The sequence below is a fragment of the Hypanus sabinus genome, unplaced genomic scaffold, assembly GCF_030144855.1.
Source record: "Hypanus sabinus isolate sHypSab1 unplaced genomic scaffold, sHypSab1.hap1 scaffold_238, whole genome shotgun sequence".
Classification (NCBI taxonomy): Eukaryota; Metazoa; Chordata; class Chondrichthyes; order Myliobatiformes; family Dasyatidae; genus Hypanus; species Hypanus sabinus.
The window spans coordinates 452,467-468,778 of record NW_026780497.1 but is presented as its reverse complement, the minus strand read 5'-3'; the positions used below and the strand labels follow the sequence as shown (position 1 = coordinate 468,778).

The 16,312-nt window shown below is 43.7% G+C and overlaps 1 protein-coding gene across 2 annotated transcripts; it reads left to right on the top strand.

The window, feature by feature from the left end:
- Positions 1-449: 449 nt before the first annotated feature.
- Positions 450-16,106, top strand: LOC132387937 (probable G-protein coupled receptor 139). 2 transcript variants are annotated; one of them, XM_059960259.1, is made up of 3 exons: positions 450-690; positions 2,009-2,041; positions 15,935-16,106. In XM_059960259.1, the coding sequence occupies exons 1-3, from the start codon at positions 510-512 to the stop codon at positions 16,051-16,053; spliced, it is 333 nt and encodes a 110-aa protein (XP_059816242.1). In that variant the 5' UTR covers positions 450-509; the 3' UTR covers positions 16,054-16,106. The 2 variants fall into 2 exon arrangements, with proteins under 2 accessions (XP_059816242.1, XP_059816241.1); XM_059960258.1 differs by lacking the exon at positions 15,935-16,106 and having other exon boundaries at positions 2,009-2,905.
- The last annotated feature ends 206 nt before the right edge of the window (positions 16,107-16,312 follow it).

Here is a 16,312-nt window from a genome sequence, read left to right as displayed (position 1 = left end):
TCTACGTTCTATGTTCCAAGTTCCAAGATCATGCAGCTCTGTTTCAGCACCACCGTTTTGAGTTTCTCATTTTACGCCCGCCAAAGCCGATTCATATCAGACTTTTAACTAATTTACTTCTTTCCATACACCGGATTTCTAAAAAAAATACCTACTTATTTCTTATTGAAGGGACATGTTGTTCTGCTTTAAACAGTTAAAGCTACCGAAATACCATGTGATTTGTTTTCTTTTGTAATTCCAATTTTTGTAATAATAGCAGAACTGATCTACACACATCTCCCTCAGCTGCTGGGTAAAACAAGGGTTAACTGTTATTGTCATTTCGTGGAAAATAAATTGCGTCAATTCAGGGTAGGCTGCTGACGTCAGCGGAGGTTCTATCTCTTATTAATAGGAGTCCCTTTCAGTCAGTTCCCCAGTTTCAGCGAGAGCAGCCTCTCCTGCCAAGGACAGAGATCCGCAGCGGCACCAAGAGGGGGAGTAAGAACAGACTGTCTGGTTCTGTCATGGATCACACACCGGGAGGGACAGCTTGGAATATAACAAGAAATGAGAAAAATACCTTCTGGATGGTTCCATATATTTTGGCAGAGGATGATTGGCTAACGGTAGATTATCGAATGATGAGTGTGTTTATCACCATTCAAGTGATTTTCTTCCCCGTCCTCGCTATCATTGCTCTTCCCGGTGAGTCTCTTTCCAAAGATAACTTATGAAACAGCATTGAATCGCACGTTTTCTTGTCACGTTTTCCTTTCCTAATAATAATTAAGGCTGCTCTCGCACATCCCAGCTGTTGATTAAGCAAATCATTACCCTATTATCTTTGGTAATTTACTGTTCTGATGATCCCTGTCTAAGAAAATATGTGCTGTCAGTTGTGATGATCCAGATCAGGAAATAAAATATTTAATGTTTGAAGCGTGTTTGATAGCCTATTGCCTGGATTAGCAGGAGTTTATGGGAATAGGGCAGAAAGACTGGGGAAGCTTACCTGCAGCTGAAAGTCTCAGATGTAGCCGTCGTGCAGAGGATGCGTCCAACAGTGTGAGAGTCTAGGGCCAGACAGCGCAAAATCAACATGGATGAATTCCACTTGGAACAGCGCTGCCGAGGAATTTCTATCGGCAGAGGCAATGTGTCTGTGGATCTCATTGCCGTGGATGGTTGCTGAGGCCAAATGATTGGGTGTATTTTAAGCAAAAGTTAATAGGTACGCAATTAACAGGGATATCAAAGTTTACGGAGTGAAGGCAAGAGACAGTGTTGGGATGAAACCTATCAATTATGGTTGAATGGCTTCTGATCGCATGCTTGGTCAGGCTGCCTTAGTAAATGCTGCGGATGCAATGGTTAAATTGCTGATGAGTTCACTTATAGACAATCGTTGCACACAGCAGCCTGTCGGTGATCATGACGTGTGTCGGTGACAAATCACCTTCATTGTTGCTGAAAAAATAACGCATCATCGATACTTCAATGAATGACATTCAATTGTAAAGGCGAATGTACAAGATGCAAACCGTGAGACTCGCGGTGTGACTTGAAGGTGACGTCGCCAAACAAGAGTAGACGTGCAATAATAAGGTTTTGGTCTGCTACCCCATTTGCTGATCCAGACGCCCCGGGAAACTATCAGGGACGGGGATCTGCGTTTCAGCTAAATCGGGTAGGTGTCAAGGTCACTTATTTCACAATAAATGAGTTTTCAGAGATTCCGCAGATGCATCATTCAGCTCTTTTCCCCCAACACGGACGGAATTTCCCAATCATCAGCCATCTTCATTTGTGTTTGTCGCTGTCTGTTTCGCTGCCGACATTCGATCGATCAGATTGTACTGATTTTCCACTACTTTGCAAAACCGTTTAGTTTTATTGATCGCTAATATTTACAATTATGTTATTCTGTCAAGTAGACTCATTTCTATCATTGGTACATATTATATACTTGCTTTAAGAGAACTCTGTCTTCTGTGTTTACTGTGATTGTTTATTTTGTTCGCAGTGAACACGGTGACCATATTCATCCTGTCTCGTGGTAAGTGCGGCCTCTCCAGAGTTGTCACTTGCTACCTGGTTGCCATGGCAGTGGCGGATATTCTGGTCCTTATCCTGGACCTGATATTGAGCAAGATTCCACTTATGTACACGCCATACCTCGTTTTCGTCCTATCAATGCCCAAGGTGTGTAATATCCAGGCTGCTCTGATTTACACCGTCACAGACTGTTCGGTCTGGTTCACCGTTACGTTCACCTTTGATCGGTTTGTCGCCATTTGTTGCCAGAAGCTGAAAACAAAATATTGCACCGGGAAAACTGCGGGTGTTGTTTTGGGGACAGTGACTGCGATCAGCTGTTTGAAGAATATTTACTGGTATTTGCGGCTCTCAGAGATATACACATGGTCAATCAATCCATTCATTTGTAAAAAGAGAGATTATTATTTGAATTTCACTTCTGAGGTTGACTTATTCTATTACTTCCTCACCCCTGTATTCCCATTTCTGCTGGTTCTAGTAACGAATGTTTTCACCGTCAGGCATGTCTTGGTTACGAGCAGAACTCGCAGGAGACTCAGGGTTCCCGGAAACGGACAGAGTGTCAGAGACCCGGAGATGGAGAAACGCAGGAAATCCCTCGTTTTATTGCTGATCGTCTCCGGCAATTTCATCCTGCTGTGGGCACCTTTCACTGTGTTCTCTGCGTGGGATCGGATATGCGATCTTACCAATTTCGTGCTTCCGCCCGAATCTCTGCGAGAACTTGGCATCATTTTGCAGCTTCTGAGCTGTTGTACAAACACGGCCCTTTACGCCTTTACACAGACCAAGTTCAGGGTGCAACTAACTAATGTGGTAAAATCTCCGCTCGCTCTCTTTGTAGTGAAGAAGTGGTGACTTAGCGGTGTCTCCCGACACCCAATCCACCCAATGCCTCCTTACCCCGAATGCAACTAATGTCCCATACATTGTGGCGACTTCCTGTTCCTCTGGGACCGGCGTTGTCCTTCTTCCATTCACTCCTCTCAAGGGCCCATAACATAGCAGGTTCACAATGCACTTCCCTCATTCTCCAGCCCATCCTCCCATTTCTGCCCAACAGGTCTCAGTATTTTTTCCCCACAGTTGCACCGTGCAGTACTTCTGACTGCCCGGATGCATTGGTCCATCTGCAAATGCTGTACTCTTCCGAGGTCGTCTGTGTTCCCGAAACATCCCGTTCATTCTCGACAGTGGTGACTGAATTGGTACTACAAACCATTGAAGACTGAATTAATGCTGCTTCCTGCACCCATGCTGAGCTTGTCAATTTCATCTACGTTGCCTACAACTTTCCAGAACGCCCTCAGATCAGTCTGTCCCATTTTTCCTCCGCTCTTGTCTCTCAAACTTTCGGTCCCGAATTTCAGAGATAGACCATTCAAGACATCGTTAACAAAGCCTAGCTACTGAATCCCACAGTTATAGTGAGGATCCCACCTGCCACATGGACAATCGCCCAAGTGCTGTTCCATTCTATCATTTTCTTGGATGTGAATTTCCTCTCAAGATATTTTATAGTAAACGGAGGCTCCCTTCAGCCCGATCAATGCTGCCTTCAGCAATGTCTGTTGCTCTTCCTGCAGGTAACATCACTCCATCCCACCCAGAATAATAGAAGGGATTGGATTTCTTTGCCTTCAGTCAACAAGCCAGTGGTCTCTGCATAAAAAATATTGTCACGTAACTTCCATCACCTCCATAGCGACTCTACCACTAGGCACGACCTTCCCTCCCCTACATCCTTCTCCGAAGATCGTTCTGCACACGACGCCATTGTTTACTCCTCGTTGCCCACAATTCTCCCCTATTCCTGTCTCCATTCTCTAGACATTATTTCCACACCGGCTCTGGCTATTGAAGAATAACGGAGACCACAATGGTAACACACCTCATTTCCAGCCTCCGCTCCTTTGCGAAAAATAAAATGTCGATTATCCATCCAGCTACAATCGAAAAAAAACATTATCTGCTATTATGTCATTTATAATCCCTGTCAGACCAAGATATAATCGGGGCCGCGGACAAAGTTGTTCTGAAAGTCGTCATGAGCTTAGAGGAGAGTTAATTAGGGATAAGGGCCCCATCGAGTGACCACACTTACTGAGGAAGATATTAGGCAATTGACATTCACTTTTGTTATTGAAATATTATCGGGAATGACCTTGACGGCTGACAGAAAATCTCGGTGTAATATTTTTGATCTTCACAATAACGTTGCTCCTTATCCTGTCGCATCACTAACATAACGACAATATCTGAGTTTAAACACGTCCGACAGCTGAACAATACTACTAAAGACTTATCGCAGATATCACCAGCAGGAATGACACTGGTTCTCCAGTCCCAACAGATTATTTTCGATTAAATGTATTGAATTTGCAATTCTGGCTTATCCGGTAACAAGTGCAGTGCCTATAGAAGTATTCACTCCCCCACACTGGGAATACCATTGTAGCATGGACACTCACATGGATCTCAGGTATGCCTTCCTCTTGGCCGGCTACGTGGAACAGTGTCTCTTCCGAGCTACACTCGTGTTACTCCCCAACTGTCCTGCGCTACATCGACTACTGCATTGGTCTGTCTGCGGCACGCATGCGGAGCTCATCGTCATCAACTTCGCCTCCAACTTAGACCCTGGCCTCAAATTTACTTGGCCCATTTCCGATACCTCTCTTCCTTTTCCCTTTCTCTGTCTCTATTTCCAGAGACATCATATCTACCGTTGTCTACTGTAAATCCATCGTCTCTCACAGCTACTTGGACTATACCGCCTCCCATTCTGTTACTTGTGAAAATGCCAGCCGCTTTCACTAAATTCCTCCCATCTCCTCGGCCAGTGCTATCAGGATGAGGCTTTTCAGTTCAGATCAAAGAAGCTGTCCTTCTCCTTCAAAGAAATGGGCTTCCCTTCCTCCAGCATCAATGCCATCCTCAACTGCATGTATTCCATTTCCTGCAAGTCTGCCCTCACACTACCCTACCGCTGCCCCACCTAGGACCGGAACAACTTGTCCGCACCGGCCATCCCTCCAGCCTCGGCGTCCAGCACATAATTATCCGTAACTTCAGTCATCTCCAACGGAATCACACCGCCATGCGCATCTTCCCTTCCCCCTCCACAATCTTAGATTTCCACAGAGATGAGACTCCGTTGTCCATTCCCCCCTCGCCACTAATCTCCCTCCTGTCTCTTATCTTTGCAAGCTCAACAACTGCTACACCTGCCCCTACATACTCCCTGATTGACATTTAGGTCATCAACCTGTCCTTCCAGGTGAGACGACACTTCAGTTGTGAGTCTGTTGTGGTTATTGATTGTATCTGCTGCTTTGGTGTGACCTCCTGTATATCGGTGAGACACGACGTTTATTAGGAGACTGCTTAACCGAGAACATACGCTTCGTCCATCAGAAAAAGCGAGACCTCCCACTTAAATTTCACTACCATTCCCATTCCGACATGTCTGTCTATGGACTTCTCTACTCTCGGGATGAGGCCACAGTTATTTTGGTGGACCATCACCTTATGGCAGGAACGTCAGTTTCTCGAATTACCAGTAATGTTCTCCGTCTTCAGCAGTTCCTATTCCCATTTACCTCTCTAAACTTATCTCCGCAAGTGCCCGTCACTCCTCTCTGGTTCCCTCTCCCCCTTTTCTTTCTTAAATGGTATTCTGTCCTCTCCTATTAGACACCCCTTCTCCACCCTGCACTACTTTCAGCGATCAACTCCCAGATTTTTACCTCTCCAATGTCCCCATCCTGATTTCACATATTCCCTGTGATTCTTCCTGCCTTTCCCCCACCTACTAAATCTGCCACCAAATATTTTGTCTCCAGTCCTAATGAAAGGTCTCGGCCCGGTACATTTTCCATAGATGCTGAATTCATCCAGCATTCTGGGCGTATTTCTCAATAAAGAGAACTCGGTGACTATTTGGTTGAGTAGAGGGTGTAATGCCCTGGTTCAGATCTTTAATGTTATGCTATATATATTTACTTTATTAGTTCTGTAAGAGCAGCCTCTTCTGCTTCCAAACTGTTTGGTTTATTGTTGAAAGTAAGTGATGATGAGGAATCCGGGCCATCCAAATACAATACTAGAACTGGGGGGAGATTTTTGTTGAGGGACTCCAGCGTCCGTCTTGAGGCTTTTTCTCGGTGGGACATGAAGAGAGTAAACGCTGGGGAAAACCGATCGTAGGATACGACCCGGATTATTCGAGATGGATTGCGACCGACTTTGGGAAGGTGGTATGAGCTTTCACGCAACCGACGGACCAGTCCGTGAGTGCAGAGTCGTTCACGCTGAGCTCCTACTTGTAAATATTTGACTGGTTTTAATACTTTATTTTTTTTCCGCTTTATTTACTGACCTTTAAGTTAAGATTCATAAATATAATTCCTTTAATTGTAAGTACTGTGCTGTCTGCTATTTCGTTCCACTAATTTGTAACAAGGTAGCACATTACATAGCATCTACGCAAACCGATGTTTAATGTGGGGGACTGTCTCAATCTCTCTAGTTGTTCCGGAATGGAAGACGGTATTCCCTATACTTAGGAAGCTAAAGAAACCAGGGGGCTTGTCCGGGATCGATTTATTTCGATAACTTGTGATCGCCCTGAGCATTGATAGAGTGTGTTGTGTGGTTAACCCTATGTTAAACAATCGTCCGGTACTATTTCCGATACGTGGTTAAGGATGCTGCAGGGAGGGAGGGGTCGTCAGCTGACTATAATTACACATGCCTTGGGTACTAGCTATAAAATCTTGTATGTTCTCAAGAGTGAAGACCTCCCCCGAGGGGGAAGAGGAGTCTGAGACTTGGACGGAGCAGACCTATCAGAAGCCGGTTGAGTGACAGTGCTCTAATGACATCAAACACAGCGATTGTTTGAAAGTTTTAAATGGGCCGGCTGCTGACGGAGGGAGAATCGTACAGACACAGAACCCCTTTGCTACCTCTGCAAGCTACACGGAAGCGATAGACAGTGTGTTTGGCGCGACAGGAAGCCCAGTGGGTTTCAGGACATGCTTCAGGAGGAAGTTGGAGAGAACTTTCTGAAAACATTCTCCATCACCCTGTGTTCCGAGCTGCTTTTGAGGAATTGCGTGGCCTTGCTGGGCAGGATGATGAGCATAAACGGGGGATTCTGTGAAGCACTCAGTCCCAACGGGTCATGTTACGGTCTGGGGAAGTACTGTTCCTACAGTGACGGGAAAACCCAAATTTCCCGGAATACCTGACGCCGAGTTCCTCTTCTTGGATGCTCCAAAAGACCACGAAGAGGAGTCATGCTTACCAGATGGGATGCGGCAGAAGCCCTCGGTTAAACAGGTGAACGGGATGGCAGTGATTGTCAGGAAGACTTCTGAGAGGAACGGCAGACTCAGGAGGGGGATGCCTTTGGCACCTCTGTTTCTGGTTACGGAAATGTCTAACGTCTCTGTGAGACAGGCCAGGGAGAAAACCTTACCGAAAAGCGGATAGTTGATTCCCTAGTCATTCAGCTTTTGTGACTCCCCCCTACCAGGAGATTGAAAGAAGATTTTGAGTCTGGAAAGTGTATTTTCTTTGACGAGTCTGATGTGGGTTCTTCCAAGAGCACTCCCCACGTCTCCGGATAACCGAGGACACCCTGTTCAGCGAAAGGTCCCGGCAACCGGCTCCTAAAGAGCAGGACGACATTCGGTATCATCTGTGGAAGCTGAAGGAAGCCGGCATCATCAGTAAGTACAAAAGCGCCTCTGCGTTCGCATTAACAGTGGCCAGGAAGAAGAACCGGAAGGTATGGAAATACAGGCGAACTTGCATCACAGCCAGTAAACTGATCAAGGTCGGTTTAGGTTAAAAGAGTCAAAGCCTGGGATCCAATTGCATGCGTTAGGTTCCTGAAAATAGATTCGCAGGCTTGTGATGTCTGGGATATAAACATTTTTTCGAGGAGTTGGGGCAGGGCGTAGGTCAGAGTTTTATTTTTTTCTGAGTGATAGACAGAGATGACAGGGTTTTAAAGGCGAAATTGCATATTCTTGTAGACAACATTGGTCAAAGAGACTGATATTTCTTTGTTTCCGGCTATCTTTCTTATCACTCTCTCCCTCCCTCCATCCCCCCGCTCTCCACACTGCAATACACAGGCATAGATAAACGCAACACAAACAGACGCTGCAAATTCCACACCTCATGACAGGCACTCACCTGCACACATGCATGCGTGCGCACCAAACCCGGGCTGTACGCACTGACAGCCTCACAGAACACGCACCATTCATCATCGACTGAAATGTTTAGTTGGAATACTAGAACACAGCAAAATTGTCCTTGTTTACGAGTCGGTGCTTTTATCTGAGAATTTCTCCATGTTTCCGCATTCGCTGTGTCAGTGACCAGAAAGAAGGAGGAAGTTCAGTCCTTTCGGAATTGTATTTCTTTCAGGTTCTTCCTCGTACTCCCCTTGGTCCTCGTTCATCAAGTTATCAAGTTGTGTTTTATCCTCTTTATCAGGACCATGCTGGTAAAGAACATGACATGAACATTGACTTCTCTAACTTCCTCTAATGACACTCAACCCCTTCTTACCCCATCCCTGACATATTTAGTTGTTTCGTTTTTCTTCTGTCTCTCTGCCCATCACTCTGCCTGTTCTCCATCTCCCTCTGGTGCTCCCGTCCCCCCTTCATTCACACTAGGCCTCACGTCCCATGATCCTTTACCTTCTCCAGCTCTGTATCACTTTTGCCAATCACCTTTCCAGCATTTAGCTTCATCCCACCCCCTCCGGTCTTCTCCTATCATTTCGCATTTCCCGCTCCCCCTCCTTTTTTCAAATCTCTTAGTATCTTTCCTTTTAGATGCTGCCTGGCCTGCTGTGTTCCACAAGCATTTTGAGTGTATCGTTCGAATTTCCCGCATCTGCAGATTTCCTCGTGGGTACTTTGCATTTGCCTTCACCGGTGCACTGGTCATGGTCTCTCCGGAAACACTTGATTATGGTAGGGTCCCGGAGGACTGGAGAATTTTAAATGTCAATGCACTCTTTAAGCGGAGAGAAAGTCAAAAGAAAGGAAATTACAGGCCACAGCTTCACCTCACTGCTTGGGGAACTGTAGGAATCTATTATTAAGGATTCGGATTCGGGGAGCTTGGAAAGTAATGGTACAATAAGTCGAGGTCAGAATTGTTTATGTAAAAGGAAATCTTGTCTGAATAATCTGTTAGAGTTCTTCGAGGAATTGATAAACAGAAAGCAAAGAAATGAAGCAGCGGATGCCATTTACTTGGACTTTCAGAAAGCATTTGTGAAGCTGCCACACATGAGCCTGCTTCCTACGGCGTTGCAGCAATGTTACTGGCTCAGGTATCGGAATAGCGGACAGGCCGGAGGCAGCGGGTGTGAGTGAAGTGGCTGCCGGTGACTAGTGGTGTTCCTCAGAGGTCAGTATGGTGACCGCAAATTTTTACGTTGTTTGTTCATGATTTAGATAATCGAATAGCTGGCTTTGTGGCAATGTTTGCAGACGATACCGATATAGTTGGAGTGTTACGAAGTGCTGAGGATAATGCGATTGCAGAATGACTTAGACAAATTGGAAGTACGGTCAAAAAAGTAGCAAATGGAATACAGTGTAGGAAAATGTAAGGTTAAGTATTTTGGTAAAAGGAACAATGGTGCGGACTATTATCTAAATGGGGTGAATTTACAAACATCAGACAGCTGGAGTGACCTAGGAGTCCTCGTACAGGAGTTAAATTTACAAATTAAGGCTGTGGTAAAGAAGGCAAATGAAATGCTCTAATGTATATCAAGAGGAACAGGATATCAGAGCAAGGAGATAATGCTAAGACGTTATAAGTCACCAGTCAGGTCACAATTGAAGTATTGTTAACTGGTTTAGGTCCGCATATCTCAGAAAGGATGTATTCTCGTTGGACGTATTCCAGAGGGGTGTCACGAGGACGGTTCTGGGAATAAAGTTGTGAATATGTGAAGTGCGTTTGGCAACGTTGCGACCGTAGTCACTGGAATGTAGAAAAATACGTGGAGGAGTGTCTGACTGAAACGTCTGGTATGCAGAAAGGACACGATAAGATGGATATCGAGAGGATGTCTCCTATGGTGTGGTGTTCAGATATAGTGAACACAGCCTCAGAATTGAGGGGTACATTTTTATAGCCGCAGAGTAGTGAAATTCTCTGCAGCGGCGGCGAATGCCAATTCCGCCAAATACGTGGGTACACTTCAAGCGGAAGTGGTTCGTTTCCTGATTGGTCAGTGTATCGAAAGACATGGCGAAAAGGCAGGACCATGGGTTTTGAGTGTGTTCCGGGACTAGCCTTGATGGAACGGCGGAGCAGACTCGATGTATTACATATCCTAAATCTGCTCTTCCGTTTGCTGGTCTTATGGTTTCTTCGTCACTTTATCCACGGTCACTCGAACTCGCGGCTTCTTCCTGCTGGTCATGTACTATGCCACTTTTCGGACACGACGCAACCGCCATTTATACAGGACGATGGACAGGGGCTGAATTAAATTTTCACCTTCCCCGTTGTCATTCTGTACAAGTATTTAATTATCATTTCTGATGTGCTGCTAATTAATATTTTAATAGACGTTCTATTCTATGACTTCGTATGGTGATGTTTCAGATTGAAAAAAAGCCGTGAAGTTCATAGCTAGAAGGATAACGGGAGCCTCTTCCATTTAAATCTGGAAGGTACATGTCTCTGCAGAAGTGAGGTGATGTAGGCAGAAAATCTGCGCAAGGCTGCGTGGCTCGGAACACATGGTGTAATGTGAAGAAATTTGGAGGACCCGAGGAACCCTGGGAAGCACGTGGGCAGATTTCTGAATATCCGGGTATTGTTCGGTCTGTCACTCAGCAGACGGATGGGAATTTGTCCTTGCTGGGTGACGGCACTGATGGCTGCAGCAGATAACTCTGCTAGTACTATTTGAACGTAAGATTTTCCCACTTTTGAACCGTTGTGTACGTACGATCAGTCTATGTATATAGTTAATCTAATGTATTTACCACCACATTAAAGAGTGACTTCTGCACTGTATTTTATAGGATTGCGTTTATATTTTGTATTTATTGTGGTTTTATACGTAATGTACTTGATAAAGCTCATCGGTTTCGAGTAATACACGTTTCGCTTTCCTTAACGCTCGTGGACTGAGGAATGGCAAGAACCAATTCCAAATCTTGAGAAATGATACAGGGTTGTAATCACAGAAAGGTAGACTGATGAGAGAGGGAAAGATAATGCCGAAAACGCACAAACGAAACTATAGTTGGCCGCATTCGAGGAATTTTACGAGGAGATTTTTCGGTGTTTCTGAGACTAGATTATACAATGAAAATTATTGAACTAAATTCAAATCAACGCTGCTAAGAGATTTTAACCTTACGTGGCAGGGTCATCACTCCCTGACCCATGATATTTAGCAACTTCACAATAAGCACAAAAATGCGTGGCCGAGCGACTATTCTAGTTGCTGGTCCAGTACAGTTATTGAATGGTTAGAAGTGGAGTGAGCGTTGGTGAGGGATGAGTGATATCAGAAATGAAAAGTCAGAACATCATTTTGAAACCCAGTACATTAGTATAACGGGACATTCAGACAGAGGTTAACGTTTACCGTTGTCAGCTCTCTGCAGTACAAATATATCTGTCAGGGCAATGCATAGCTTTGATAAAGAGAAAGCTTTCAACGAGGATCATTAATTACAAGGCAGAACCTGAGAAAAGTATGGGTGCAAATTTAGTCATCTTTAAGCAGACTCGGTAGGATTCACCACGGAGTCAAGGACTCCAACTATTGTTTTTTTTTTGGGTGGACGTTGATGTGGAGTTGGGGACAAAGGCTTCGGACACAGGAAAATGTAATTACCACTGGCGATTGAAGCATGGCTGGCAGATATATCTATTCGGCAGATATATCTAGTTATTTGTGCACTTATTTTACCAGCGTCGCAGGTGAACCTCCTTCTGTGACAGAGCAAACGAAACAGAATTCCGCTGGTGGCATATTATCTTCATCTTCTTCCTGCTGGTCAAGTACTATGCCACATTTCGGACACGACGCAACCGCCATTTATACAGGGCGATGGACAGGGCCTGAATTAAATTTTCACCTTCCCCTGTGTCAGTCTGTACAAGTATGTAATTATCATTACTGATATGCTACTAATGAATATTTTAATAGAATTTCAATTCTGTGACTCCGTATGGTGATGTTTGAGATTGAAAAAAAGCCGTGAAGTTCATAGCTAGAAGGATAACGGGAGCATCTTCCATTTAAATCTGGAAGGTACATGTCTCTGCAGAAGTGAGGTGATGTAGGTAGAAAATCTGTGCAATGCTGCGTGGCTCCGAACACATGGTGCAATGTGAAGAAAGAGGCTTCGAATGCAAAGGAGCAACATCTCTCCTCAGGTAAAGCAACGCAGATTGCCACATGGGTATTAGTTCGGGACAAGGAAGGGTACCTGGCCAGCGTATACATTATATTTTCTATTCTTTAGCTCATTATTGCTGGGGGGGAGGGAAGAATGCGTCTGGGAAAATAAGTAGGAGTATATACAGCTTTTCAGTTGTGTAAACGGACTTGTGTTTTAGTTGATACAGTAAGTACAGAAACCGTCTCTGCCTAACTGATCATTATCAATAAGGGGCAATCCTTCATGCAGTATAAATTGCTGCCATGGAAGGCAAAGCATCATGCACCGAATGGGCTATCCAATATATAATGTTCTCCTTTCGAATAAATCTTCACAACATTTGAAAATGTAATAACCCATGCACTAGCTAATGAGCTGCTATGATAAAGTGACTACTGAACGATTGCTGCCATGACGGTTCAGGTTGCACTGTAGTGTTCGTAATGTGACAGCATATGTATTCGTAGGTATGCAGAACATTATCGCTCAGTAGCTCTGATTTTGACATTATTGTGTACAGTGTTTGTTTCACTTCATGACCTCTGACACCTGTAATTTCCATCATATCACTTCTATGCAAAATACTTATTTAGTCTGTCCTTCATTTCATTATCACCCATTACTAGCTCTCGATCATCGCTTTCCAGCCATCCAATATGCACTCTCGCCTCTCTTTTACACCCTCTGCATCTAAAGAAAACTTTGACATCCTCTTCAGTATTATTGGCGAGCATAACTTCTTATTCATTCTCTAAATTCTTAATGACTTTTAACGGTTGCCTTCTGTTAGCATTTAAAAATGTCCCTGTCATCTGGCTTCGCACAAATTCATCCTCTGTTGCATTATTTCTCTATGCCTATTACGTTGGCTTTGACTTCTCTTCTTCGTCACAGTTTTATCATCTTGCCGTTAAAACTCATCTTTTCTTTCGGAAGTATATATTCTATGCTTTCAAATTCCTTTCGAAAATTACAGCCAACTTTGTTCTACTGTCACAGCTGCCAGTGTTATTTTCCAATGAATTCTGACCAGCTCCTCTCTAGTGGCTTGGTAATTCCCTCTACTCTACTGTACTTCTGATGCATTCCACTTCAGCACCTGTTTCTCAAATTTCAGATTAAATTGGAACACATTGTGATCATTTTCACCAAAGCCCCTCAATAAATTGCCCTTTTGGTAGACATCTTCTTTCTCATTTTGTAATTTCTAGTCCACATCCTTACTCTTGTTTGGATGGTCTGTATCCAACTCACATCAAAGTCTTTAACGCTTACACTTCCTTAGCTTCATTCGCCCTGATTCAAAGTTTTTAAGGCTTTGTAATGATAGGATTACATTTTTAACCATCAGAGTGACACCGCCCAAAATAACTTCTTGCCTGGCCTTTGGCTCCAATGTGTATCATTGACATTAAGCTCCTAGCTATAACCTTCTTTCAGAAAGAATTCAATGATTCTTACAAACACCGTATACACGTATGCCAATATGCAACAGTGCTAGAATTTCTTCAACCATATCCGGGATAGTACGTGCATTCAAATATAAGGCCTTCAGTCCAGTATTCACTCATTTCTGTTTTGTCCTCCTTTTACATTACGACTCATCTTCTTGAATGCAATTTTGTTTAAACCCACACGAAAACTCCAGCCTACCTGGCCGCAAAGAACATTAGACACTTTGGATTCCGTTGAAATGCACGTTCCTTTGGTACAGGTTGTCATCTCTCGACAATCTCCTGCACAACCTCACATATAATCGCACTTTAATCTGTAATGTCAATGAGCAAATCGGCAATAAATTGCCTCTGTGTTCGAGGACCCCAGCAATAATTGCCGTCTGCATTCAATGATCGCGTAACCATGACGTGTGGTATGTACCAGCTGCTCATACGGCCATCCTCCAGCACCCTCCATGACCGCATGTGAACTTGATGGGAGTAGTGGGTTAACCACGTTCAAGTGTGACCTGCAGGACAGTGGAGGAAAGGAGCGCCCTGCATCTCTTTTATTTGGTCTATTTGCAGAAAAATAATTCTGGACATTGGTCAGTGGATAAGTGGATAGATAACGTAAAGTCTGAGATGAGGTGCAGCTTGTATTCAGTGGTGCAGGTAATGGAACACCCCGGGGAACGTAAGAATTTGGAGTCCACCTCACTCACAGCTTTATGAGATGTATTATTTTAAGATTTTCGGAGCTGTCATTAATATAGTAATTATAGTTGATAACAAATACAGAATGCATGTAAAAACGTTTAACTCATTCAAACACGCAATATTGTGGGGAATGCTGCAAATAAATATTCAGGTTCGCGTTGCTTCAACCAGGCCGTGTACAACAACAGACAGAATTACTGAACGTTACAAATCAGTTTAATTACAGTCAGAAATAAATGTAGTTATCCCGTTCTAGTTCAGCACATGCAGAAATATGGAATACGCCACACGTGTATGAAATAAAATAACATACATTATTATAAAGAGTTTGCAATAATCAATATTTTTGCTCTAATAGGAATAAATATTCCAATGAAGAGGTCTCTGCAAAAGGGGCAGGATGTGAAACACAGCCTTGATGAATCGGACCGAAGTCTCCGCTAATCACTATCAGACACATCTCTCCAACCTCTTGGACAGTCACTCCCTAGAATGGAACTAGAGGACAGCGGAATTACGATTACGGTTCCGATTACTGGTTCTTGATTTCAATAAGCAAAATATTCTGTACTTTCAAAACAGGCCACTGCTCACACTAATGTTGTCATTGCTTCAATGACAACATCACTCTCACTGATGTAGGACCTCAGCCCATTGTACAGAGATGATGATCTGAGAACTGGCCAATCTGCTGACGTCATTGCTATTCCCCGACCATCGTTGACCATGCTAATGATGTTGTTGTCTCTGGAGTCATAAATCTGACCACAGTGATTATGTCACAACGTATCCTGGTCACTGACTGAAATGCCTTCCAAAGGCACCAATATTTTAAATTTCACCTCTGTGCACAGAATTTAGTTGGAGAATTATCCTCTCCTTTTGTGATCCCTACAGCCAGCTGATGTTCGATTATCCAGATGAAAGTGATAAGCTAAGTGTAATGCTGTTTTCTGTACATTACTTCTTTCGTTGTTAACTGCGTGGACTGCAATGGCAAAACGACCCAAATTGACAATGTAACTAGCAACACCGTTAGAAAATTATTCCAGATGCTGCTGTCCTGCAGCTTCGCCACTAATCTCTGAAGTAGGATACAACCTATATGCTATTGTGGCTTTTACTTGAAGGTGCAACTCATTTGGGGTATTATGATGCCAATAGATTGTAATTTGCCAAAATGCATCTGTTGTTGTTTCTATATAGATAAACCACGACGGACGAGTTCTGAAATTATATCAAATGAATAACAATAGATTGATCATGCTTTTACAGATCGACGACGGAACAAAGTGACTGAAGATCGCAGTAATGCAATTTGTTGTAGACACGTTACTCATTTCAACTTTAGCCTCCGCGCCGATAATGTTTCAAACTCTACGTGTGTTCCATAAACTTATGCACTAGATAAATCATAATCAACATTTTCTTCATCATATCCGGCGGTGGAAATAATCAACACGGGACAGCATTCTCACCCTGCGAGACGTGTTTAGACAATAAAATTGTGCAAAGGAATTGATACTATAGAGGGCTCTGAGGAAAGTCTTTTCTAAACATGGGTCAGAAGTAAACTGGAACGCAAAGAATAAAGTGAATGTTGTAGCGGGTGAACACAAACTACTGAGAAATATCCAATTGGGAAGGTTACCA